General features: G+C 39.5%; 1 protein-coding gene across 9 annotated transcripts in view; it reads left to right on the forward strand.

The window, feature by feature from the left end:
- LNX2 (ligand of numb-protein X 2) overlaps positions 1 to 26,536 on the forward strand; it is a 59,344-nt gene that overhangs the window by 11,898 nt on the left and 20,910 nt on the right. For 2 of the 9 annotated variants that reach the window (XM_030274889.4, XM_030274875.4), the window contains one exon: positions 20,653 to 21,177. In XM_030274889.4, the coding sequence (XP_030130749.4) occupies positions 20,777 to 21,177 (401 nt within the window). In that variant the 5' untranslated portion in view covers positions 20,653 to 20,776. Of the gene's footprint in view, positions 1 to 5,790; positions 6,273 to 6,316; positions 6,529 to 8,717; positions 8,817 to 9,705; positions 9,864 to 10,535; positions 10,621 to 12,836; positions 13,128 to 20,652; positions 21,178 to 26,536 lie in introns of those variants that run through there. The other 7 variants (XM_030274904.4, XM_012569816.5, XM_030274882.4 and 4 more) reach the window with 7 other exon arrangements.

The following is a 26,536-nucleotide window of genomic DNA, read 5'->3' on the forward strand; positions in this document are numbered from 1 at the left end:
GGCAGTCAAACTGCTGGTGTGCAGAGGAACTGAAAAACAATGCTGGACATTACTTTATTTTACATTTATTCTAATTTTGAGAATGCAGAAGAAATTTTGGAAGAATAAGATTTTGGGGGCTACGCTCCAAGCTCAAGGCAAGATTTTGCTCCTTTTGAAATTATGTGCTGTGGTGGAACACCAGCAAATGGAAGGGCTGTTAAATGGTGGAAATTGAACAAGCCTTTGGTGTTGGTAGGGACAGATGGGTAAAAAGCAGTATTACTGCACCACAATAATTAATTTTGTAATAATTAAGCAATATTATTTGTTTAATTGAGCTCTTTTAAATTTAAAGGTTTAAGTTGTGTTTAAATGTGAAATGGTATTGTTTATTTTCATTATTCCTGTAAAGTTTAAATAAGGTTCTCTACCAGGAATGGTAATGAAATCCATTCGATTTTTAAACTAATGCTACAGAATGGTTAAAAAAAGCAGCTCTTGTGAGTTGATTATATACAGTAAGGTTTAGCATTATTAAACTAATTGAAAATGTTGTTAAATCCCTTGATTTAAATTACTTCACTGTGCCATGACCTGATGGAATTATAAATTAATCTAGAAGATGCAATTAATAGACTACTTATATCTCTCATGTAATTGATTATTTTTCACTTAATAACTTATCTCTTTGCATCCATCCCATATCCCATAGAAGTAGGCTGAAGGATCATCCCAGGAAGGAGAATGGGCAGCCAGTCCTAGGCTGACTGGGGAAGGCCGGTGAGGGCCAGTGTCATAAACAAGCTGCCAACAACCTTGGCTCTCTCTTCAAACTTGTGTAGGAGAGAACTTGGGAGAATGCTGTTATAAAGGAAAAAATAATCTTCCTAACAGTAGGGGGGAAATAGGCAGCATTTAACCCACTTAAAAAGAAACAGGCAGTACAGGAATTCTTACAGGAAGGTTTTGAGGAAGGTAGCCTTCTAGATTTGGTATTTCTGCTTGCTGCGATGGGAAGTTCTGGTATTTTGTGGAAAATTAAGAGCTCTTCTGTGCTAGTGAGGACTCCGTTACTTTCCATCTGTCCTAGATCCCAGGTGATTTTTGGTGAGTTACAAAACACTGCTTATCTTTGAGAGCTTTCCCTAGTGGAACACAGCACTTGTAAAAAGCGTTGTCTGATTAAGGTTTTTTCTAGCTGTGGTCAGTCTCTTTCCTAATGCTTCTTACCTTGTTAACTTAGCACATGGAATCTGTGAACTATGGGTGGGCTTTTACTGCAGGTAAGACCACTAGAGAAACACTGAGTGCAGTTGTTAGGGAGAAATATGATAGATAAATGGGGTGGAGCATGTGGAGCATTATTTTCTTTCAAAATGTGCTGGTGGCATGGAAGAAGGTAATTATTTCTGATAAAGTTCATTTCAGTAGTAAACATTAGAAACAACTCAGTTTGAGGCGTCCAGATTGCTTTGGAAGCTGCAGGCAGTTGAACGATGTATTAGAATTTAAGTAGTATATTTTCTATAACATTTGGAAGCAGAAAATCTAAACCATTTTCACAGGGTGAATGCATCCTGGAAACACGCAGCAGTTACCATAATTAACCATTTGAAAATACTGCAGTGTTCAATCCTGTAGTAATGTGCCCAAAAGTCCTTTGAGGACCAAAAGGTGCTGTTGCTGGGGTGTGGGGCACAGGCGGTATTTGGGACCTGCCAGTTTTTGACATGAATGCTTTCAGTTAACATGTGAAAGCTGGAAGACCTTGGAAAGAAAAAAGTTTAGAAAAAATATTGGAGGATGCTTTATGGTATTCATTCAGGAACTCTTCTTTCCTCATCTGATTGGTAAGTAAACCACAGTGCATAAATGTAATGGAAGCTTTCATAATTTAAAAAAGATGTTTACATATGTGGTGGCATCGCTTATGGGCAGCTAATCCAGCCAGGTATGCCTGGTAACAGTTTGCTACAGACTGGGTAAATATCATAAACACTTAATGATGGGAAACCCTCAAGAACCATCAACATGACCAGCTAACACCACTAGGTAAAGATTTCACTCTTGGATCCAGAATTGTGGAAGCATGTATTTAATGTGTACACATGAACTAATCGCTTCAGGTAGTTCCATTGTGCAGCGATGCTGTTGGGATCAGCATTTAATGCTGCAATTTCTGTTGAGGAATGCTTTTTCTGCATTAGGTGGGCAGGAAGACAATGTTATGTACAGTCATTGATGTCATTATGTGGTGGCTGATAAAGGGGACAGGTGGGATGAGGGATCTGAGACGGATATGCAAGACACCTGTCTTTGTACACCCTGCTGCTGTGATGGTGTAGGACTGCTGAGGATCATTGTATGGTATGTTGTTGAATCCTTTTAAGGAAAGCCTTTTAAAAGGAAAAGCCTTTAAAGTCTGGCAAGTCAGCTTTGCCATGGAGACTTTTATGCCTGAAGAATCTCTTCAGTCTGTTATTTTAAATTATGTATGCCCCAAAGCAAGTATAAGTCATAAAATCAGAAAATACCAGGGTGAAAGGGATCTCAAGGATCATCTGGTCCAGCCTTTCTTGACAAAAGTACAGGCTAGGCAAGATGGTGCAGCACCCTTTCCAGATGCATCTTGAAAGTGTCCAGCATTTGGGAATTCACCATTTCCCTGGGGACATTATTCCAAAGGCTGATTGTTCTCATTGTGAAAAACGTTTCTTTTGTGTCCAATCAGAATCTTCACAGAGATAACTTGCATCCATTACCCCTCATATTTTCCATGTGTCTCCTTGTAAAATAGGAGTCTCCAGCTTCTTTGTAGCCACCCTCTAAATACTGGAGCACGTTGATAAAGTCTCCCCTAAGCCTTTCCTCAAGGCTGAACAAACCCAATTCTCTCAGCCTCTCCTCGTATGGCAGACTTTCCAGTCCTTTGATCATCTTTCCCTTCTCTGGGCCTTCTCCAGTTTCTCCACATTGCTTTTAAACGTTTCTATGTGTGTCCATTAGATAGGGAGATGAACAGCTCATAAATTCAGATGTTGCTCTGTTTCATGTTCAGTCAAATAGACTTTGATGGTGTTAATGTAGCAGCACAAAGGCATTTTGAGTTTTTGAATGCAAAAAGGATTATTAATTCCAGCTTTATCTCTGACAGGTTCAATGAAAAAACAGGGAAGAGTGCTTCACATGTTTCGCTACATTCTTTTCCTACCTTGGTAAGAGCTGCTTCTATTTAGCCTTTGTAAAGGATGTTGCAGCTGAAAGGAAGCTTTCTTCATGTGAAAGAAAAGGAAGAAAGTGATAAAATGAGTTTAGAAGATCATCAGCTGAAATATTTAATGGGGCTTTGTATGAAAATGGGAGCACTACAGATACGAACTAAGTCCCTGAACAAGGCAATATTTTCTTTGAAGTGGCATACCAGTAAAATTATTTTTTTTTTCCTCTCAGTCCTTCCACATTTCTGAAGAGGGTGTAGGAAAAGCCTGTAAGAAAAGTTCATAAAATTAAAACCTTTATGATTGTCAGTGACTTAGAGATTATTGGATAAAGGCATTAAGTAAGTGGAGTATACAGTGACTGTATCATTGGCAGTATGTTGTTCTGTTACACCTTGCAAAGTTAAAATGTCATGAGTTGAAAATGTGTTTCCTCATATTTATGCACAACATAGACCAGCACAATTGCTCAGCTAAATAAACAGGACATTTTCAATTATAAGGTGCCATTACCTTCGTGTGTTCTTGTCATTTATGAAATCAGTAGGTGGTTAATTAAATTGCTCCTTTGGACTCTCCTGAAGGCTGTGTAATAATTATATTTTAGTGGTGGTGTGCACATTTCTCTACTTTTTAATGAGGGTAAAAGTTGTTTACCTCTTCCTTTGTGAGTGCTTTTTTTTTAGGTAGGTATAATATGAGGTTTTGTGGTAGGTTTTTCTTTCTTTCCCATAAATCTCATTATTCAGCTGCTCTTTGCAATCATGTGGCATGCCTTAGTTTAAATGAAATCTTAAAATGTTAAATTTTGTGTTGCAAAGTGCTACTAAAGCTACAAAGTCTGTGTGTTAAACTCCGTGTTGTTGGAGGGAACAGGTTCAACACTCAGGAGAACAGGCTTCCTTCAGCCACTCAGGTCTTTTGAAGACTCGGCTTCTAAAAGCAGTTCTGGGCTCACACCCGGAATTCTTGTTCAGCCTGTTGGCTGAGCAGGCAGATTTTGGCTTTCCTCCTCCTTTTCTCAGTAGAAGGAACAGCACTGATGCTTGCAAGTGCAGAGGGAGGCTTGTGGCTGCAGTGCAGGTTGGGGAGCAGCTTTTGTGTGGCAGGGTAAGGGCTGTGCTTATACCCCCTTCCTTTGCTGTGTGGTGTTTCATCACGCTGTTCTATACAGCTGAGATCCTCATGGTAAAAATTGTGCTATCTTAGCAAATGCTGTTTCTAGCTATTACTTTAATTAATGACACATGTGATGAAGAAAGCCCCTGTAAGTTTAGTACTGGTGTGCTCACAGAGTAGCTGCGATTGGTTTTTGTTGGTTCTTCAGCTGAAATGGGGCTTTACAAGTAGATGTAAAAACCCAAGAAAATGCTGCTAGCCTAGCATAAGTATCATTGACATTGTCATTTTAATGCTGTTGGAAATGTCTCTAGCAGAGGTCAAAAGTTTTCTTAGTGCTATGTCTTTGAAATACCATCACAGGTTTTATCTCATGGGAAGGAGCAGAATGGGCCTCACTTCTGACTGGACAATTTATTTAACTGGTCTGATGGTCTCACCAGGGGTGATGTCTCATCTAGGCCATGCAGCTATTCCATGAACCAGAACGACATCAGTCCTCTTCATTATGCTGTTTATCCAAGCCTGTTTGTTTAAAGCCATACCAAGCCAGGAAGAGGCAGGAAAAACAGCTTTGCTGCTTTTTCATAGGGATGATTTACTTTGCAGTCATATTTTCTCAAGTGGAGGGTATTATAAAGGCCACCCTGAAGTCTTCTGAAGTATCCACTGAGACCTCAGACTGAACCCTTTGTTGCTGGAGAAAACTCGTCTACTGCTCATTTATCATGCTGTTTGTAGATTGAGGTTGTTTCTTTTTTTTTTTTTTATCCACTTCATGGAACAAAGTGAAGGAAGAGGACAGTCTTGAGGGATATGGAAGTTATCACATTTAGCTGGTTGACCACTCTCCTGTATGTAATTTATATAATGTCCAGTATAAGGGAAAATAATACTAAAGTATTTAATTTGCAAGGGAAGTTACTAGACTTTATAGAAGCTGCTGTGGAAGATAGTTGTTTGTAGTTTGTGAGTCTGCAAATAAGCATGATTTTATAGTATTCAAAAAGCCAGAAACTTATTTAATTTGAAAGAAAACCATAATAATTTTTCCCCTTCTTTTTTTATCGACAAAAGTAAAGCAATTTCAGGATGTAAAATGGACTTTCTGTGTTGAATACACCTCTAGTATTGAGATACTGAATTATAAAACTGTACAAAAATTTAGACTTTATCAGAAAGTATGTGCAGTTTTGAGAAGTTTCAGTGTTCCACTTTAATTTTCTTCTTTAAAAAAGCAGAATATTCTGAAATTGGGGAGTGGAAGAAAGAAAAAGAATGTTACATAATCTACTTTGTTGTTTTTCTTGCAAACATCGTGTTGCTTTACATAATATTTATAGCATATAGCATGACGGGGACTTGAAATGTCCCATCTGTGTTGTAAAGCTGCCATACACAGGGAGTTGCTGTAAGAATTCCTGTGCAGGTCATCCCCGCGTTCTGCAGGGCGTGCTTACAAAACTGTGATGTGTTGCGTGGAGTAACAAGGTTTCATTATGCATTCACCAGAAATTGCTGGCAACATTTTAGCCTGCAGTTAATTTTAATGTTAAGTTTAGGTTTTGAAAAGGACACAGTGTAAGAGAGTGCCTGCAGATCTTTTACACTGGCTTCTGCTCCTTCTGCTAGTATTTGCTGAGCCACAGCTGTTAGGGCTTCACTCATATTTGTGTGAGGTTAGGTGATTAATTTACTGCTTTAAGGAAATCAAACCCCGAGAGCTGCTTAGTGGCTTTAGGAGGAACTGGTCCTGTTTTAATTACCCGTTGGTGAATTAATTTGTGTATACCAGCACGCCGACAACCTTTTTCCTTGGAGTTCCCTGTTGTCATGTGATATCCCCTCCTCCAGGAGATCAACAGTATATTCTTCTTTTCCTGTTGGGCAGGTGTTTTGTGTTGCCTCCTCGTCTCCACTGGGATGGAAGGCTAAGAAATGAAGACTAAAAAGGTGATGAAGGGAAGGGGCTGTCATGCTCTGTGTTGCAGGTTTTGTAACAGATCCTGGGTTCTGGCTGCCAAGGAGTCATACCAGGGTGTTTCCAGGGCTCTGCTCGGCATTTTAAGGATGCTCCTCTTCAGAGGCTGGCTCCAAGTCCTTAACTGCAGGTTAGACCCTGTGATGAGAATTGCAAACAAGAAATGAGGGAGATGCTTTTGATTCATCTTGTTTCAAATGCATAGGCTATTCATACATGAAGTGGAAAGTGAGTATTTTTTAAATTAGCTGGTTTGTGCTTTTTGTTTATTTTTTAAACATTTCTTTTTCCTAGACTTTTTCCTAAATTATATGGTTCTCTGGTATGGGTTTGTTTTGTTTTGTTTTTTGGGGTTTTTTTGTTTTGTTTTGTTGTTTTGTTTTTTTAACAGGATGATGCTTTGCAAAATGTTGTGGTCAGGAATCTAGATTTCACTTGACTAAATACAAAGGCTCTTTCTGGTGATTTATATGTATGTGTGTGAATTTTTAAAGATTAAAAAAATTTAGCTTTCCACAGTGGTAAAATTCAATTTAAAAAACACATTTCCTGCATTATGTGAGATAATCTTACAGAGTATCTTTGTAGTCAGAATGTGAGAAGAAGTGAAATAAAATGAAACATATAAGCAGATACAGACAGAGGTGTGTGTACCTTCTGCCTGAAATTAAACCAAAGTCCTCCTTTCTCATGCCTATTTGTATTATTTATAATTGCATGAGATGTGTATTGAGAGGGTGGCTGGGAAATAAGCTCTTAAATATGAAAGCTCTTTGGTCTCCTAGGATACGTATGTAGTAATAGTTGTACAGTTATCCATAAGGTTTTCCATTGGGCATCCTAGAAACCCTGTAAACTTCCAGGTAGCCTTTATTAACCACTTTGCAAAAAAAAGGTTGCCCATTTTCTAGGAAGAGATGACATGCTTCTGAAAAACAGGATGAGAAATTAAAGCTCATTCAGACATTTGCTCCTTCTATTTTCACTAAATCTGTTTGGCTTCAGGATTTGTTGATGTATAGGAATTTTGAAAAAAAAATGCACTTAGCATTTCCAAGTGGAAATGTTTGTCCAAAAGAGTACTTCCCATTTTGCTGTTTTTCCAGGATTTGAGAAGGAGAAGGAAGGGAAGAGAAAAATGGGGGAGCAAGTGGGTTATCAGGTCTGGCTGTCAAGCACTGTTTTTCTTAATTGAAGCTAAGAAATTGTTGGAGAGGTTCAGTGGTTTTGTTGGTGAATTTTCTTACCCCAAGTATATTGTGTATCAATGTTAAACCTAATTATGTGGGATAAGATTTTATAGCAGTGAATAAGGTTTTACAGCAACTTCATTGCATGCTTTGCCCCCCAGTTTTCCACTAACTAGGAATCTCTAAGCCAAAACTCCTCCTTGGTTGTATCTGAAAGTTTAAAGGGAATCAGGATGCCAGTGGAAAACAGGCATCCCATTTGAAGGGAATCAGGAGGCCAGTGGAAAACAGGGGTCTCCAGCCAGCCAGAGCCTCAGCAGATGTGCTGTTCTCCAAATCTATCATCTAGAAAAAAAACATACCTTTTATTATATATGGGAAAGCTGCAGTAATTTATTTTCATGTACTCAGTGGAAACAAAAAGAGTCTTTGTAAATCCTTTCTGTTTTAGATTCCATTTAGTAATAAGGTTTGGCTAAAGCAACAGAGCATGCTTTAACAGAAAAGTATCAGTTCAGAATTTAACTTTATTGAAATTTAATATTCACTTAAACTGGTCTGTGTGGACAAGCCCTAAATCTGAGTTCATAGATTTCTAGACCTGAAGTTTACAAAGGGAAATGTATGCAAATTACTCACTTCAGCCAAAGTATGGTGTATTATTGCAGTAGCTTTCCAGGGTAACTTCTTGGTTCCATGAGCAGTTTTATCTTTTCAGTCTTAAAATTCTTCAGCTAGGATGGCCTTTTCATGACTCTGTCCTCCCTATGTCTTTTATTTACAGTGTCAAGTTGCCTGGGATATTATCTGTTGTTTCTGTATTGTCATCCCATATGTCTGATATTAAAAGGCAGTGTTGTTTGTAGTTGAGTCTCCTGCTCTTAAAGCAGGTTGTCTCCTTTGAATGAAACTCTTATCATGTTCTTGCCTGGACTTCTGGTTTTCGGATTGCACACAGAAAGGACAGGATAAAGGCTTTTAATTTCTGTGTTTTCCCTCCTCTTGGTTCATTAAATTGAAATTATTAACTTTTTCACTCTGAAAATCAGTGGAAATCAAGGCTGTTTTCTTACTACAGTGTTAAACAGTTCTTCACTGATGTGTGACAAGTTGAGTTTCTGACCCAAATATCTGTGTGGGTTGCCTCATACTTCCCTGTATTAGAAGCTTGATGCAGAAAGAACCCCTCTCAGGATAGTGTGTACTTATTTTCTGGGTATTGCTTAGCTTTTTTAGTGGCTGCCAAATGAAGATGACTTGTGGCATTGTCTGTTTGACCCACTAGACCCTGTTCCTCTGAGTCACTGCGCTACTCTGAACTTCATGGTAAGTTTGAGTTACTTCTTAAAAGCTCTGGGTTTTAAAACAGGAAGTTTGCAGGTGAACTTCTGAGTAGCTCCTTGAATCCTTGTTGCTGCTGATAGGAGTAAAAAAGCTTGGAAGTCTTCTATTTCCAAATAATCCATTGCATGCTAGGTCTGTTGCATGAAGATATCCCGGCCTTATGAGCACAGCAGCTACTGCTGCCACCTCTGTATGAAGGGGTAGACAGGTGTCTGCAGTTCCTTTAGTCCTTGTGATGCATTTCTGGCATCCCACAGTCTTTCTGCACAGCACTGCTGCCTTTTTGAGGAAAAGAAATACGTCCCATGGGAATGTGCATACTTATCTTGGAGACCCCATAATACTTTGGGATCGTTTGCACAGCTCCCAGTGGAGCAGAAGTGTTGTTGGGGGTGGTTTCTTACTTTTGGACAATGTACCAATTAAAAAAAACTTTAGAAAGTTAAAAACCAGAATATTTCATGTAAGTATTTGGCATAAAACCTGTGAAAGTGTTTAGTATGAGTTGGGAGTTAAAAAAAGTATGGAAATAAAAGGTGGTTTGAATTTCTTATGTCTGTGAACCTCGCCTAACTTGTTGAGAAGTGCTTGGTTTGGGAAAATGAGAATTGTGGTTAGAGAGTGCAAAGAAGATGGACTCACTCCAGAGGGTGAGTCGTCTGCCTTTTAAAGACCTTTTTCCAAAAGCACTGCTAATGAAGTAATATCCTTCAAAGCAAGACTGGTATTTTAAAGCTAGCTCTTAAGGGTTGAATGCATAGAATAAATGAGGAAGCGAAAATTGTATCATCCCCCACAGATGCAAAATTTCAGCCTGCTAAGAAGAGATTGGACAGGGAGGAGGAGGAGAAGGTTGGCTCCTTCCCGATGTAGCATGTTTTTGTCAGTCTCTGTTGCTGCAACCATTTTGACCATGGATACAGAAAAGTGGTGCCTGAAGTTAGGAATCTGAACTGGTAGGGCTCTTTAGCACACCGCTCCTTTACCACTGTCTTCCCAAAATGTGGTGAATTGGAATTCCTTGCTGATGTGAGTAAATGTCTTGTATATATTTTGCAAATTTATTGTTAACTATCTTAAGAAGTGAAATCAATTTTCTTTTGTAATTTCCTACTTTGGTATTTTTAACAACTTGGGTTTTGTTTACTAGATAAGTGTAGCAGTTGGAGTCCTGATGCCTCCCCACCCTAGCAAATGTTTGAGCTTTCCCCTGTTTACTTGTAGCCTTCTGTGAGGACTTAACTCTCTTTTATTGAGCAATTTTCTTTTAGTCTATTTATTAATTTATAGTTCTATTAATATATCTCTTCTCTATAATTTCTGCATATGGCTACCAGTTTTATATTTTACATAGATGCTGCCACTTACCTGTTTATAGTGTCTTTTTTTTTCTTTAGTTTTAATTTTTGCTACTCACTTAGAAGGTTATGATTTTAATTTTTTGCCTTTCTTTAGGAATATTACCTTTTCTTAAAGAGAATGAGACTACCAAGGAAAGCGGACAGAAATGCTGTAACAGCAGTTCAACTTTCCCTCGTCCACATTATTCATTCTGCAAGGGGGAGTTAGGAGATTGCTGCTTAACATTTAGCCCCTGTCACTCATGTGAGAATACATAGCAGGGCCTGCTGGCCTGCTTTGTGTGTGTACTACTAGGCAGCTTTGCTAATATGTCTCACTTGAATCTTAACTGTTTTTCAGCAGTGTTACCACTGAGGTAGTTTCTTTCTGAGGGCACTAACAGGAGTCAGAGAACAAGCTAAAGCAGCCAAACTTTGCACCTCAGGTAGGTAAAGAGCTGCACCATAGAAGCCTCCCTATGTAATAGCTAGTACTTTCCAACATACGTGTGTGTGTGTATATATATATATATAAAGTGCAATCAGCCAAGCTAATAGGGAATGTGAAACAAAAAGCTGGCAAAGACAGGGGATAGAGAAGTGTTTTTAGAAAAAAATGTCTTTGTTTTTTTCATTCAATAACTGTTGTCTCTACTCTTTCTTGGTGTTTGTGTAATTATAAGGTCTGAAGTGGGGAATATATGATTCTTACAGCAGGACTAAAAACAAATGCTTCCATATTATTTGCTTCATATAATTTGTGTCTGTCAAATATGTATAACCAGACTGGATTTTACATAGTCACAATGTCCACTTCCTTTTCTGAATCCTGTCTGGAGGCCTCAGATCAAGCCCTAGTCTACTGTGTATGTAAAGACCTGTTTACATACAAAGTATTTAAATGGGCTTTATTTGAGATAATATTTGTATATTTTAAGACTACAACTTCTAGATCTAACATGTTCTTATTATGTAAATTTTGCTAATGTGAGGAGCCATTTATTTTCAGTGTCTGTACAGAGTACCTCTGTTGCAGTATGACAAGTAGCCTAATTGGAAGGTCTCAGTGTAAAGGTTTTAATTTCTAAAAAGCATCCTACGAAATAATATGGGGGATTTTGCATAAGTCATGTTCTGCCTTTCTTTGTGTTCCCAAAGTCAGGCAGCTGGCTCTGAAAATAATCTTTTTACACATTCCAAAAGGAAAGTTTCTCCTGGAAATTAACTGGAAATCAAGTTATGTACAGCAGCAAAGTGAAATGTCTTCATCAGACTTAATAGGGAGAGGCACAACCATCATCCTAAAGGGTTAAGAATCAAAGAACTTGTCTTTATTGTGGCGTTAACTCAAGTGTTGGCTGGTGCATGGCATCCTAACATAATTCCCAGGCACGAGTAGAGACTGCTGAGGCATGCCAGTGCTTTTGGAATGAGTCACCTGCTTGCCAAGGGGTAGCTAGAGCCAGCCCAGCTTTCCCTGATCCCTGGTTGTGCTGGGCTGCAGGCCAAGTGGGGCAGTCGTGGTGGTGAGTCAGTCCCTCTGCGTGCAATACCCCTGCTCATGGGCAAGTTGTAATTTGGCCTGCATGTAGGTAGCCTGAGTTAAATGCTCTTGACTACGGGCTCAAGAAGGCTCTTATTTTCCTCTTTTCTTTGAGAGTTCTGATGTGGTGATACTTGGTTTATTTCATTAGGGAGAAAATAAACAGTCTCTAGGCAGGGCAGACCGGTTTAAGGGGTTGCCTTAGCTCACTAAGTGATGTTCCTTAGCTGCTGGGGTTTGGGAGGTTGAGGCTGAAAATTGAAGCTGTAAGCTTCAGATCAAGTCTAGACCATTCTCTGTGCTCTTTCTGCTGTACTTTCAAGTTTCTTTCTCTGGCCATGGGTTGTCATGGGCTCCTTGCAGGCCATGGGCATGCACTCCTGCAGAGGACTCCGCGTCCTTTCCTGCAGGAGGACAGTGTGTAGCTTATCATTTATCTGAGCTGTCTCTAAACCATGTCCTCTTGGCTCTGTCTTGCACAGATCTTAGATGCTCGTTTTCAAAGAGATTGGAGGTTTTCATTAGCTTAGGAGGTAGCTTCATTTTTTTTCACCCTATGTCAAAGCTAAAAAAACTGCTTAGTAACAGCAGAGTTTACCTTTGAAAATAGCTTTCACCATCACTCAAGTTATGATTGATGGGGGAAACCAGCTGTAACAAGTTATGCAAGGTGGCATATGCCTGAAGGAAGAGATAGGATGGTGTTTCTCCCTGAAAATAGTTAAGTCCTACAATTTAACTATTCAGAAAGTTCTTTTATCCTTTCTACCCCTCCACCCCCAGTTTCTCTCTGTCATCAAAGCCATTTCATGATTAATCCCAGTGCTGTCTCCCTGAATTTCCTCCATGCACACCGCTAGGGATGGGGGCTGGTTATAAAGAAGTGTGGAAAAAGGGAACATAACTCTCAAATGCCTTTATTTTCTTTGAATCACTATTGCCCCTTAAAATTTGAATTAATCAAATCAAAGTCTCTTTGTGCATATCCAGGAATGAGCTAAGTTTAATCTAGTTAAGTGTATTCTGTTCATCCTCAAAAGTCCCTGTTTCAGGGCAAAGTGCGTAGGGGAGGGCTTTCCAGAAGGTTTAACATCTTGATGGACAGCTTTCTGCTGCCTTCATCTCTCCCAGCAGAAAGGGTGGCACATATGGCAAGGGCTGGTGGACAGATTGCACGGCAGAAAATATCCATGGCGGATAAGCAAATGTTTTACTCTTTCTTGCTCTTGTCTGCTCCATCAGTGAGAAGAAAGCCTCATTAATTGTCATTTTTTCTTTTTGACTGTTGGGGTCCTTTTTTACACTTCCACTGGATATAAAAGCCCACCTGTTATAGCAGGAGTAGTTAAATACTGCTTTCCTTATTCTTTTTGTGCTAGGAAGGAAATTTGTTTTCAGGTTTCCTGGCAGGTAAGTCTGTTTTTCTTCACTTTTATTTAATTATGTTTCTTTCTGTTTACTTTTTAACAAAAATCCAGAAACTAGTTTAGGTACTTGGAGGCTTCTTGCAGGCTTTTTTAATACACTTAAGCCTAAAAGTTGCAAACATGCTCAATTGCTGAGAGTCCTGGGAGCATCTTGAACTCCCCAGGTACTTGTCTTGTGTTTGGGGGTTCCTGGCATGGGGTGATTTTTGACACAAAGCAGGGCTAGCCCCCAGAAACAGGCACTTCACTTTCCATTTAACAGAATACTTAATGTACTTACAGAAAATAGATCTTCTTGCAAATTGTAAAGGGAGCTCCTACCTCTCCTATGAAGCATGATGGCAGAGGAAGGCAAATACTCCAGCAATACTTTGATAGGGTGGGTAGCAGTGCCTGACGAAGAGGGTTCAAGTTCTTTCGTGGGGTTTGTGCTTCCTGCAGACCAGGACATCTAACTGGCCATCCAAACCTGGGTGGCTCTAATCTAGCTATGTTTGTGTGTCATATTTCCTCCTTTTTCAGCATTACTCTTGTTCAGTAGGACTATGCAAAATTTAATCTGTAGCTTTGTAGCTGTATCTTGGTTAAAGATTCATACTTGTCTCCTTTTCTTCTATTCTGAGATGATTTATTGGAATGTAGCTCTGTATTTGCTGTAAAGAATGGGTATTTCATTGCAGGAATCTCCGTACAGTCACAGTCCTTATCTTTCCTGTCTCATTCGAGACCAATTTGACTAAAGTAAAGCTATTTTAATCTCCTGGTCCCAAAATAGAAGCCATTCCATTTATGCCATAGAAGATGGCTGCAGCAGGATTTTTGTCCGTTCGAGCAAAACCTTCTGCTCACTTGTTTTATCTCTGGGCACTGAGTCCCTCTTTCCTTTTGTCATCCCCTGATGTCGAGCATCCCTGGCTTTGAGGTGGTGGTTTTGGGAGGTGGGTGTCATCGGTCATCTCTCCTAAGGATGGTTAGTCTTGTGCTGCCTCTCAGTTTCCCTGTTCCACACATTCCTTTGCTCACTGGTGTGCCAGTAGCTCAGATGCCCTGGACCTCTGCAGACAGCTGTGGGGGCAGAGAGGGGAGCAGGCAGTGCTCCTGTGGTTCCCCTGCCTGGCAGTGTCTCACGCCCCTGTGCAGCGGGGACCTTTAACGTTGTGATGGCAATTAAAGCCCATAGCCCCCAGTTGCCATGGAAATGCAGCACTCCACAAATACAAAACACAACTTAGTTCTGTTAATTTTCCCAAATGCTCTGTATTTGTCAGATTTAAGTAGGGTTTCATGTCATGTCCTTGAAAAATGCTGGACTGTGAAAATACCCAGCAAGGGAGTGCGTGTGCACTTTCTTTTTGAGGAATTGCATATAAAAACGCTCACCCCTGTGTTGGGGAGGGACAGTCATCACCTGTGACCTGTTGCCTTTGCAGTGATGGTGTCACATCAACACCTGGTGTAGGGCTGACTCCTTGTCTGAGGGCATTCCTTTGATGGAACAAAGAGACTAGCACAGAGGCAGAAAAATAATCTCTGGAGAGGTGGTTTTACTACAAGCCCAGCATTGCCTGGTTGTGGTTCAGTGGAACAAAGTTGCCGTTCAGGCACAATATTATTTAGTTTGAATACAAAAATTCCAATCATTCTGCTGAAGAACTTAAAAATGTGGAAGAGGTTGCTCATCACTAAAAATAGATGTGTTGGGTAATTGGCATGTGGGGCTGCAGCAATAGCAGAAAGTGTCCCAGGCTAATTGCTGTGCCCTGTCCATCTCCTGTAGGTTTTTGACTTGGAGCTGCCAGGTGTCATGTTTTGACAAATCTTTCATTTGCTTGCATTTTCAAAAGAGGAGGAGTCTAACAGGATTATTGCCTCATGAACTTGGACAAGGATTAAATCGGGTTTTGGTGTTTCAAGGCAGTGCAGCCCTTGGATATCAGTATAATTAACATGGGTATTGTAAAGTCAATACATGTTACTAGTACTGCTTCACTTGTTTTCTATATGACTTTAGTATTAAAGCAAGAGATTGTATCTAATGAGCTAGGTCACGCTTACTGGGAGATGGGAAATAACACTTTTCCCCTATGGTGATGTTTGCTAGCTATTTATTCTCATTATGTTTTTTATTAATTTCTTCTGTCTTTTATTCTTTCACTTCAGCTAGGGGTCTGCTTTGAGAACAGTTACAAGTCATCAGCCTGATGCTGTAATTCCTTTGAAGAATTGTGGACTGGGAACTAAGAACTAATATTTAATTAATGTTATGATGTGGTTTTAAGCAATGGATTTAACCACTGTCTAGTTTTACTTTCCTGGGGCTTATGTCAAACACTCCTGACTGCTCAGAGATCCCACTCATAGCCATGGCATTTGAATAAAGCAGGGGAATTTGAGAATTATGAGACCCTTCCTAGCAAGCTTAGGCAATCAGGGACTATTGTCTATGGAGAACGGATTGTGGAAATCCTGTGACATTTTAAAATTAAGCCAACCTTTCCTGAAATCCAGGGTGACGACTGTGCTGTTGTTCAGAATTATTGATTGGTGTGTTTTATGTAGTACCCCTCAAGGTCAAATCTGCCAGGACAGGACTGACTGAATTTAGGTTACATGGTATCTTCACCATAGCTGTTACAATTTTTTCCATATGCTCCCTTGCCACACTGGAGAGGAGTAAGGAAGGGTTATATTAAGATGTTCCTGTGATGCTAGCCGGCAGCAAAATTTTGGGATCTCATCTCCTCTGGGTTGAAGAGAAGAAGCAACCAATACCCAGTGGCCTTTAATTAAGGGGAAAATACAGGTGGACAGTTTTTCATTTGCAGCTGGTTTAAACTGCACAGAAGAAATTAATCATTGATTCAGTTAGATAGATCTCAGTGCAAATACATCCCTCTGGTTAGAGAGTTCTTAGGTTCAGAACTGAGATTTGCATCCCAGCCATTTTGGGATACAGAGACAGTGAAGTCCTCCAAAGGAACAGGTGTGTCACTCATCTCAGGGCGTTCTTTTGACATTTGCTTTTGGTTGAGAAAATTGCATAGACAGTTGTAAATGAAATAAAAAAAAATTGGGATATATGAAAGGTAATTTTTAAAGAGATTAGTTGGTAAGATGGATATTTTGCATAGTTGTTTACTTTTGGGGTATACTTGGGTTTTTTGTAAAATTTTGAACAGTCAGTTAATGGGCTGTAAATCTCTAGGATTTTAATAAGATAATGTAGAAATAGATTGCTTAAATCTCTGAGAGCATTAATTGCAAAATACATGATTTCCATTAACTTCAAACTGGAACTAGTGTTAACTATTTGTGAAGACAACCACAGTTAAAATCTTAACTTACTACTACAATTCCAGTTTACTTGTGGTTTTCTTCTTTTTTTTTTTTTTTTTTTTTAATAGCACCCATTTGGAGAGAGGAAACAAATATTGTGAAATCTGATGTAGGTATAAAGTCTGACATGTAATGCTTTTGTAAAAATATGTTGAGCTTCTCCAGAGATTGTTCATGGCATCAATAAATCAGAACTAGAGGAGACTTAAGGATAAGGCTATCTTTCTCAGTCTAAAATCACTCTTGTGCACACTCCACTTAAAAAACTAAAACAAAAATTTGCACATAAAATTTGCAGTTGGGTGTCCTGTCTTGCCCAGTTCCCAAGTGAATTGTAATTTAAAACTGAAAGCAGGGCACCACCTGCACTATTTGACTGTTTTAATGAAGTCCTGGGAAAAGTATTTTCTAGGGAATTATATTACTTGAATAACAGGCCTGGCTGGCTCTTTTACCCACTTCATATTTTTTATAATTCTGGTTATTTTTCCTGTTTGCAGCTTTCCTGGGCTGTTATCATCCTGTGGAGGTGGTGATCTGCTGTGATAGGAGACAGAGAAAATAATATAAGGGATGCAGAAAGAGGGTTGAAGTAGGGTATTATAAATGGCAGTGTTCTGGTATTGTGGATTTCAGGGATATAGTACTTTACATCAGGGAAATTTAGACCTGACCTGTCATCCCAGCTGTTGCTCAGACCACAAACTGTGTTTGTGAACTTTGTAGATAAACTGATATTTTGCACTGGGAACAGATGGTAAAATGTCTTGAGAGCAATAATTAAGCAGCCACAGTATATGATCAATAAAAATCCTGGTGATAATTTCCTTGGTCATGAAATGGGCCTGCCCCAAGTACGGCACAGAAGTGTGAAGTGAGGAAATCTTGATTTTTCTAATTTTTTTTTTTTCCAGTGTCATAGTGGTATCTTTATTTATTTATTTATTCTTGTTGGTTTCGTTTTGGTTTTTTTTTTTTGTGGGTTTTCTTTTTTTTTGTGTTGTTTTGTTTGGTGTTGGGTTTGGTTTTTTTTGTTTTGTTTTTTGTGGTGGCAGTGAGATTTTTCTTTTCTTTTGAATCTTCATTCTGTAATCCACTATCTTTCTTCCACAGCTCTGCTGGCAGAGAGGTGGTGGAAGGGTGGTCCTGTCAGCTGCAGAAGAGGTGGTGGGTTTAGTTTATATGGCATTTATTGATGGTTTAAGTTACCAGGGCAGTGGCAGCACTGAGGCAATGTTGGCTGCCACCAGGAACAGCCTGTCTCTGGCCCAGGGTAGCACCTCTGCAGCAAAGCTCAGCCCAGGGCATTTGTCCCTGCACCAGCAATATTCTGACCCTGGGGTGGGTCAGCCATAGGAACAGGAATGTCTGCTCACCTCCTGCAGTGGTGGCAGACACAAGAACTGCCTGTGCCAAGCTCTTGTGATTACAGTAAGTAGATCCTGTCTCTGGGTATACCTTTCCTAAGAGAGAAGGCTTGTGGTTATAGTTTTTTACATGGTAGTGAATGCCTGGTTGCTCAATAACTTCTCTGATTTTACATTTTGTTCAAAATTTAAAGGAACTCATTACCATTTTTAACACAAAAAATGATTAATTACAACCTCCTAAAAGAGTGGTGCAGATTTCTTTGACCATAGCCAGTTATAGATGTCAAAATATCTCATGGGTATATTTACTCTATGGCTCTGATTCATGCTCTGTCACAGACTGCCATGTGAGTTGCACAGACTTCAAGGGGTAGAAATGCTAGAAACCTTCAAGGAGGTCAGTTTGGCATGGTCACAGTCAGGAGTCCTGACAGGATCTCCATTACAGGAGCGCACAGAATGGTGTTGGGTTTTTCCATAGCCTCAATGATGTTCTTTAATATGCTTATGGTGGGATGGGGAGGGGCAAGTACCAATATCCACATTCCTCATGACCAGTGACAGGACTCAAGGAAACAGCATGAAGCTGAGGCAGGGAAGGTTTAGGTTGGATATCAGGAAAAAGTTTCTCACCCAGAGGATGGTTGAGCGCTAGAATGGTGTCCCCAGGGAAGCAGTCACAGCACCAAGGCTACAGGGTTCAAGAAGTGTTTGAACAAATGCTCTTAGGGACGTGGTGTGACTCTTGGGTTGTCCTGTGCAGGGCCAGGAGTTGAACTTGATGATCCTAATGTATCCCTTCCAACTCAGAATATTTTATGATTCTACATATAGGACTTGGTTCTTTCTTGGGTTTTGGTTGCTTGGAGAAGGAGGAAGAGTCCTGGTTGTAGTCAGTAGTAGAAACAGGTGTACAATTTGAAATTTGGGCAGCACACTTGTACAGTGGCTTTTGCTGCCTGTTCTGTGTGTCACTTTGCTCTGCAAGGCCTGGGTACAATACAATTCATGCCATATATTCCTCCCCTGCCTTGACTGACAAAATAATTTAGTACAGTCACAAATCAATGCTGTGTTTTTCTAGAACATTTATCTGGTTTATTTTGCATTATATAAAGACCAGCCATTAGATGGGTCTCATCCCTTCTGCATTAATCCAGCAGCATGAATGCAGAGCAAGAGAGCTTTGGTTTGAGCATGAGGGCCCTGTGCACTGCTCTCCTTATCTGCTCTCCAATCTTTGAGCTCTTACATAATATGTTTAAGACTGTTTTTTGACTAATCTCTTTTGGGGTCTCATTTTGTGTTCTTAGTCTCCAGCAACAAAGAACTGCTATGCTCTTCCCTTGTGAAATCCTTTCCAGAAGGTGCACATTATCTGCTACAAGACAGGGCAACGATGAGCATCCATTTCCATGGTAGAATAGAAGCCTGGATTACAAATTACTATTTAATCCTTTTTGCGTCAAAGGATATAATAATCCTTGTAAAATGTGCTCTAAGTCTTGTGCTTGGCTGTGTGAGGTTAAGGGGCAAAAATCAAAATAGGGAATCTCATAAAAAATAAGACACGGGGAAATGTGTGCATTCCACATGAATTTCAGAATATATGTTTAGAACTGCATTTCAACAGTCAGAAATAAAGATGATGAGCTGATACCTAGACTACTAGTTTTCATTTCTCTGTATCTTTTCTACTATGCTAGAAAACAGTCTCTGTTGTGAGTGTTGTTTGTTGAATTGCAGTAAAGAATTTAGATACAAAGTAAGCATTGCTGTAATTTGATTTTTTTTCTCCCCAAGTAAGAACATTTACCACAACTAACAAATAATGGAGGTGTCTTAAGACTATGAGAAAATCTGTTTTATTTTCTAAATCATCATGCTATGTGTGTCAAGCATCGTGATTCTGTAAGGGAGAGAAGGATAAATAAGGTTGGGAGGGATAAGAATTTAGTGTTTGAAAGTTGCAGACTGATGGCTGCACAACTTCCTGCCGAAGCAGCTATTTTAAGAGGGGCAAAGTTTAATAAAATGAAAAGTTTAGAAAATAAATCCCATGGTGACAGATCTAGAGTCCTTTGTTGCCACACTGAGTGTGCTGTAACTTTGTTAGGTAAAAAGCAAAACAAGTACGTTGTTTGGAACCAGTAGTTTCATATGATTAGTTTCTTCCATATCTTGATTACTGGCCTCTCTACTAAATCAGATGGGGCGTACTGGATACAATCTGTCCTTCTTACTGTAGCAATCCACAGAGAAAACCTAGAACTAAGTGATGATATATTTGCAATATTACTAATGGAATGAACCAGGCTAAGCTGTTTCCTTTTTTTTTCAGTGCAGTGTACTTAGAACATTACTAATAACCAAATATTCTGTATGGTCAAAATCCAAAAAACAGTAGGACCAGATTAAAATTGTTATCTCATATTAAAGAACTCAATTATTTGATCATATAACCATCATTCCACAATAGGGTATTTTTGTACCAAATGCTAATTGCATGCTTCTAGTTTGACAATGCATAATGTGTTGTCCTTGCTGTCACAAAATAGTCATCTTACAAGTGAAGACTGCACTGCACCAGCCCTTAGGAAGCCACAAAATGTTTGTGTTGTAAAAGGATTTGCATTTGTAGATTTTTTGTTGTTCTTTTCTTTGACAAACTTACAAAAACCAGGAATATTTCCCTGATCTATCGTGGTGTTGTATTTTGGTAAACCCAGAAGTCAAATGCTTTGAAGAGATCACCCATATTTCCTGCAAAATGAATAATTTCTGTTTATTTATTTGTTGCAGAAAATGACTGAAGAACATATATAAGTCACCCTGGAAGAAGTTGCTTTGCTGTGAGCTTTACATGAGCGTCCCCAGCCTATGAGAAGGAAGAGGAAAAGGATTCATCAGCCTTCTTAGCTGTAAAATGGGGACTGCAGGTGACGACATGGCTGCAGTGGAGCAGAATGCCTCCTTGAACCCTCTGTGCTTTGAGTGTGGCCAGCAGCACTGGACAAGGGAGAACCATCTCTACAACTACCAGAACGAGGTGGATGATGACTTGGTCTGCCACATTTGCCTTCAGCCCTTGTTGCAGCCGTTGGACACTCCCTGTGGACACACTTTCTGCTACAAGTGCCTAAGGAATTTTCTTCAGGAGAAGGATTTTTGCCCACTGGATCGAAAAAGACTCCATTTTAAACTCTGCAAAAAATCCAGCATCCTTGTTCATAAACTGTTAGACAAGCTCTTTGTTTTGTGCCCCTTCTCTTCTGTGTGTCAGGAAGTGATGCAGCGATGTGACCTGGCGGCACATCTTAAAAACAGGTGAGCACTGCAGGTGCTTGCGTTGCATTTTCTCTACACGCTTGTTTGTGGCCAGCTTATGTAGCAGTATAAATTGTGGGCAGGAGAAGGGGAGAGAGTTGATGGTGACTTAAATTCACAGCAGAAGAACTGTGAAGAAGACCCTAGGAAATGGTCAGTCTGTAGCTATGCACAGGCGATGTGCTAGATTACCCTTCTTTTGTACATAACAACAGAAAATAGTGAAGACTACTTGGTGATAGCCATAGGGAAAATGACACGGATTATTAGAAGTCTGAAGAAAACCATTTATCAAAAAAATACAGTAGTGAGTGATTACAGTAGGGGCAAAAAGGCTGAGGGAATGGGAAAATTAGAGATGTGCAAACTCTGTCTGCAGAGAGGAGAGAACTGGTGCAGTAGGAACAAAGAAGATCGAGTTCAGATTTTAGTGGAAAAAAGCTTTATAATGGTCAGGCACTGGCATAGCTTGGTTAGGTAGTAGTTGTCTATTCCCCATTTTTAGATGTGATTATGAACACATTAAACAAACTTTCATCAGGAATAGTTACATCAGAATTGATTCTGCTTTGAGGTAGGCAGATGGACACGGTATCTCTTAGGACTGATGGGCCTTCTCTGCGTGTCGTTCAGTCCACGGACACTGGTGACCACCTAGACAGGTTCATTTGAGAGGTGTGTGGACCTACTCCATGGACTTGCTTCCAAGTCTTGGTCTTTGTCCATTTGGAGACTCTTGGAGCTTCTCTCTTCAGGTGGAGAGTGATGTTGCAGAGGAGATTGGGAGTGTGTGTGTGATGCAGATGTGTCTGCAGGCAAGTGCTCTGCAGAGAAGGGGAAAAGGACAGAGGCCACCTGCCTTGGAAACTGTTTGCTCACATTCATATTTCCAGTGTGCCTGCCCTCTTCCTTTTTCCACACATCCTGAAGGCTTCTGCAGATTCAGAGGTTGGGAGGACCCTCGGTATGCAGAACATGCCGCAGTCCTGTGGACTGTGGTGAGCGTGGAGCTGCCTGGCTGTTTTTGATTGTGGTACTATGGTGTCCATGTCAGGGAGTTACAGGGGCTAATTAGGAGCCTTTCTCTCTAGGTTTTTATCTTCTTTTTTTTTTTTTTTTTTTAATTCTCCACATGGCTTCCACGTTAGTTTAAAGCAATTGCTTGTTTACTGGTGGCAAGTAGTTTCTGATCTATATGATGAATTGGGGGTGGTGAGGAGGCCTAACTGTTTTATGATTCTATTTTAATAAAAGGCAAAATGTAACTGATTCAATTTTAATAAAAGGCAAAATGCTAGCAAGGCTGCTGCTAAATATTTGATTCCTCTTCTGCTTTCTCACTGTCATATCCCTCGCCTCTTCAGTCCTTTTTCCTTGGTTGACATAGTTTTGAATGATACTAGGGCTGTTTAGAACAGGGTCATGTAATTTATTTGCACACAGAACACTATGTATGTACTCTTTAAGTATACGTGAAATATCCATTTACTTAATGCACAGGGTTATAATGGAATTCAAGTGAGCTGAGTCACAAGCTTTTTCTGTTTGTCGGCTGGAAAAAGCTTTCAGTTGCAGAAGGCTGCTCATTTTCAATTCCTTCTGTTGTCTTGGTTATCTTGGCTGATACACATTTTGAGTATATGGTGATTTACAGTTTTCAATTAAGTTTATTTGCAAACATCTGAACACCTATAAATTACCATTGCTGACATAAATGATGGCAGCAACTGCATAATTTGAATTTAATTCTATAAGGATTAGTGAATCCAGTAAACTTCTACTACTGATCATTACGTTTAGGAAAGAAATACAAAATTCAGTATTGTTGTAATTGTCGGCATTGATTAATATAAACTAGTCTCAACAAGCCTTTACATGAGGTGGTTTGTGTTTCTGAAGAAAGCAGTATGGTTGGTTAATTTTCACTGTCTAAAAACCTTCACACTAGGGTTTTCCAGTGTTTTTTTATTGGCTTCATTTGAGCATAAAAGCTGGAACAAAATGTCATTGTATCCACCAGGTGCCTCCAGAGTGTAAGGAGCATTACCGTAAGATGCTCCCACAAAGAGATGAAAGGCATCAAACACAAACCTGATTACTTCACAGTCACTAATTGCACTCCATGATACCTCATTGCACAAAGAAAATATTCTTGATTTCTCAAACTCTTGAGTTTCATTACATTCACTTGCAAACTTGTTTTTAAAGATAAACACAGTGCATGTAATATAATTTAAAGGGCAGAACCATATGAGTCATGTACTGTTTTTCAGTCACTTGGTATAGAAAATTTGTTAGTGTTTGGTAAAGTAAGTGTCATTTTCATTCCCTAGAGTTGTTTAAGGAAAGACTGGATGTGGTACTCAATGCCATGGTCTAATTGACATGGTGATGTTTTGGCATGGATTGGACTCTATGGTCTCAAAGGTTTTTTCCAACCTAGTTAATGCTATGTTTCTATGATTTCTAGATTATCAAATGTATATTTATGAGAAGAAAATCTGACAAAAAGTTCATGAGATTTTCTGTGTAAGATTTTAATTGTGGTAATTCTTATGGATTATTTAGAAGTGAAAGAAGTCTATTGTACAAAATCGTATTGTGAAAATCTTAGAACTTACATAATTAGAGGGTTGAGTATTGTGTTAATGGCTTTTTAGTTGGCCTTTAGCTGTCTCCTCCTGCATTTCCCTATGGTAGCTTAGGTTATCAGTTTAAATGGAGACATTTTTCCAACTGGGTAATGTTGCCGATAATTTTATGTCAAATTGAGTTTGACCTTTAGGTAGGATTGCATTTTTTGGAATTGAAGAAACGATTGAGCTATTCACTGGGTGTCGCTTAGCATGCTTAATATATGGATTTAGAGTAACAAAATCCATGGGAAGACAAGTTGTAAAGATACAGAATTTTGTCATTCAAAATCAAGGCAATGCCAGTTAATTTGGTGTTTATGTCAGTGCTGATGAGCCCTGTTCTTCCCACCCTTTCCCATGTTAGCTGCAGGCACTCTCCCTGCCTGGCACTTTGGAGCACGAGAAGTGAAGAGGGTCTGTGGGATTTAACCCTCTTTTGAATAAGTGGATAGGCAATAGATTCATATTTTTTTACATGCCATATGGACTCTAGCCATTGCTGGAAAGGTAAACAATCTCCCTGTGGTTGTTCTCTGCTCTGAAGCCACTTGACTCCTTGTAAGCTTCTCACATTGTTGGGTGGGAGAGAGAAGTATTCGACAAAACCACTCTTATTTTTCATTAGTCTTCTCTGATTCCCAGACCTAGATAACTCCTGGTGCTCCATTTTCCCCACTTGCTTTTTTTTTTTTTCCTTTCTTTTTTTTTTTTTTTTTTCTGTCAAAAAAGAAACTAAGACCCAGACGCTTAACTTTCCAAAGCAGCACCAGGTTTTACTTTGAATTGCAGCTGTAAATCTTGCCAGAATTACTGCTTAAGGTCACTTTGCTGGCAAAGTTTTATGAGCAATAGCAAAAGCACTTGGGTTGCTTCTTTGCTTAAATACAGCTCCTGCTTGGAAAATGATTTAGTGCAACTGGTTTGAGGTTATTTAGTGTGTTTGCTTTTATCAAAACCACTGGACTGGGCAGAAGCTGATGGCATAGGTTACAATGAATTCTTTCTTTTCAGTAGTCAGTGAGCAAATGTGTTTTTCAAGCTCCTACTGTTATTCCACAGAAATACCCTGTAAACTACATCTTAATTTTGTATGAAAGCTCTTTTTATCAGCAGAGAGGGATTGCTGCTAGTGTTCCAAGAAGCCAGCTTTTAAATGAGAAATCCAGCAGACTTGGCTGTAAAAAAAATTACAACAAAAAGCCACCAAACAAAAAGACCCCTTTTTCTTCTCTGTCTGATGTGAATTAAGAGAAATTGAAGGTAAAAGCTATACTTTGTCACCATCCAGAACTGAGCAGAAGCTGGTACTGAAGAGGGTAGAGGAAGAAGCTGAACATAAGCAGAATCTAATTTCACATGCCTAGAATAACTGTCCTTCAATCTTCCCATTAAGTAACATCACTCTGTTGATTTAGCTGGGTAGTTTTATTTTCATAGAATAGTTTGAGTTGGAATCCTACTCTTGAGCATCTTGATTCATGAAAGAAATTAAAGAATTTCTAAAAATTCTTAAAACAGTCCTCCCTTGGTTTTTGCTCCAAGACAAGATGTTCTGGCTTTATTGGTAGATATGAAATACCATTTCTCTAAGTTTGAATTCAACCCTTATTTATGCAATTTGTTTTATGAGAATGCTTATATGAGTAAAGGAATCCAATCTTAAAAGCTTGTTTTGATCAAAGATGCCCATCTGTGTCCATAACACATTACAAGGTTTAGTCCAAAATGCTCTTTATCCCAGATATTTGGTGTTAGTGAAAGTGTGCACCTCTGGGGATTTATTGGCACTTTACTGTTACAACTGCTATATGGTTTTGCTGTTTGTGAATAATACATTCTTACTGCCAACAAAAATCTTTTTATGTTGCAAGTGGAAAGAAAAAAATCTCTGTAAAGATGTGCTTGAATACCAATACAGGGCTTTGCTGCTTGGAAGGTGGCATGCTGTGTTTAAAGACCTAGGAACTGGCATCCCATGAATTAATGTCTCCACTAGACTTCTGCTTTCCTGGCAATGCAGTTGCACTGTACTAGACTGAAATTCAGAGTCTATTACAATTACTGGTTAATTTGGATAAGAATCTCTGGGGTTTTGCCCTTTTTTGCCTCATACAGTGCTGCACAAAAGGGATTCCATTCAACTGAGGAGGTGTGCTCAGGAGGCTGTTTAGATTTCTTGGTACTAGCTTTTGAAATTATAATTAAACATCATTGGCCAAAATAAACCTCAAATCTATTTATATTTTGTGTGATGACTTTCATCAGCTGCCAGGTAATGATGAGAGAATGTGCTGTGTGAGGGAGGGTGAAGGAGGACCTGGCTGTGGTTTAGGAGGCTTTGACAGAAATAGGATACTTCCAGGGATGAGTTTCATGCTGTCCTGGTTTGACACAGCTTAAAAAAGCCCAAAGCTCTAAGGTGTGCTTTGCCACCTTGAGCAGGTCCTTTGGGCTCCTCAGGCCTTTTGAGATGGCTGAGTCAGAGTCAACAACAGTGCAGCGGTTTGTAGGAGGTATCTAAGGAAGTGTCTGGCTCACAGAAGTAGTCCAGTAAGGCTGGACTCTGCTGTCAGGCTCAGAGGGATTGAAGCATGGTTCTCTGACAGTGTTGGTTTTGAACTGTTCATTTATAGAAGTGGTGATTTCTCTTTGCTGAGAAATCACCGCTTCTATAGCACAGCAGTTCAGGCACAGCAAGGACACGCAGCTTGGGTTAGTTTTGT

Source organism: Taeniopygia guttata, chromosome 1 (assembly GCF_048771995.1).
Source record: "Taeniopygia guttata chromosome 1, bTaeGut7.mat, whole genome shotgun sequence".
NCBI lineage: Eukaryota > Metazoa > Chordata > Aves > Passeriformes > Estrildidae > Taeniopygia > Taeniopygia guttata.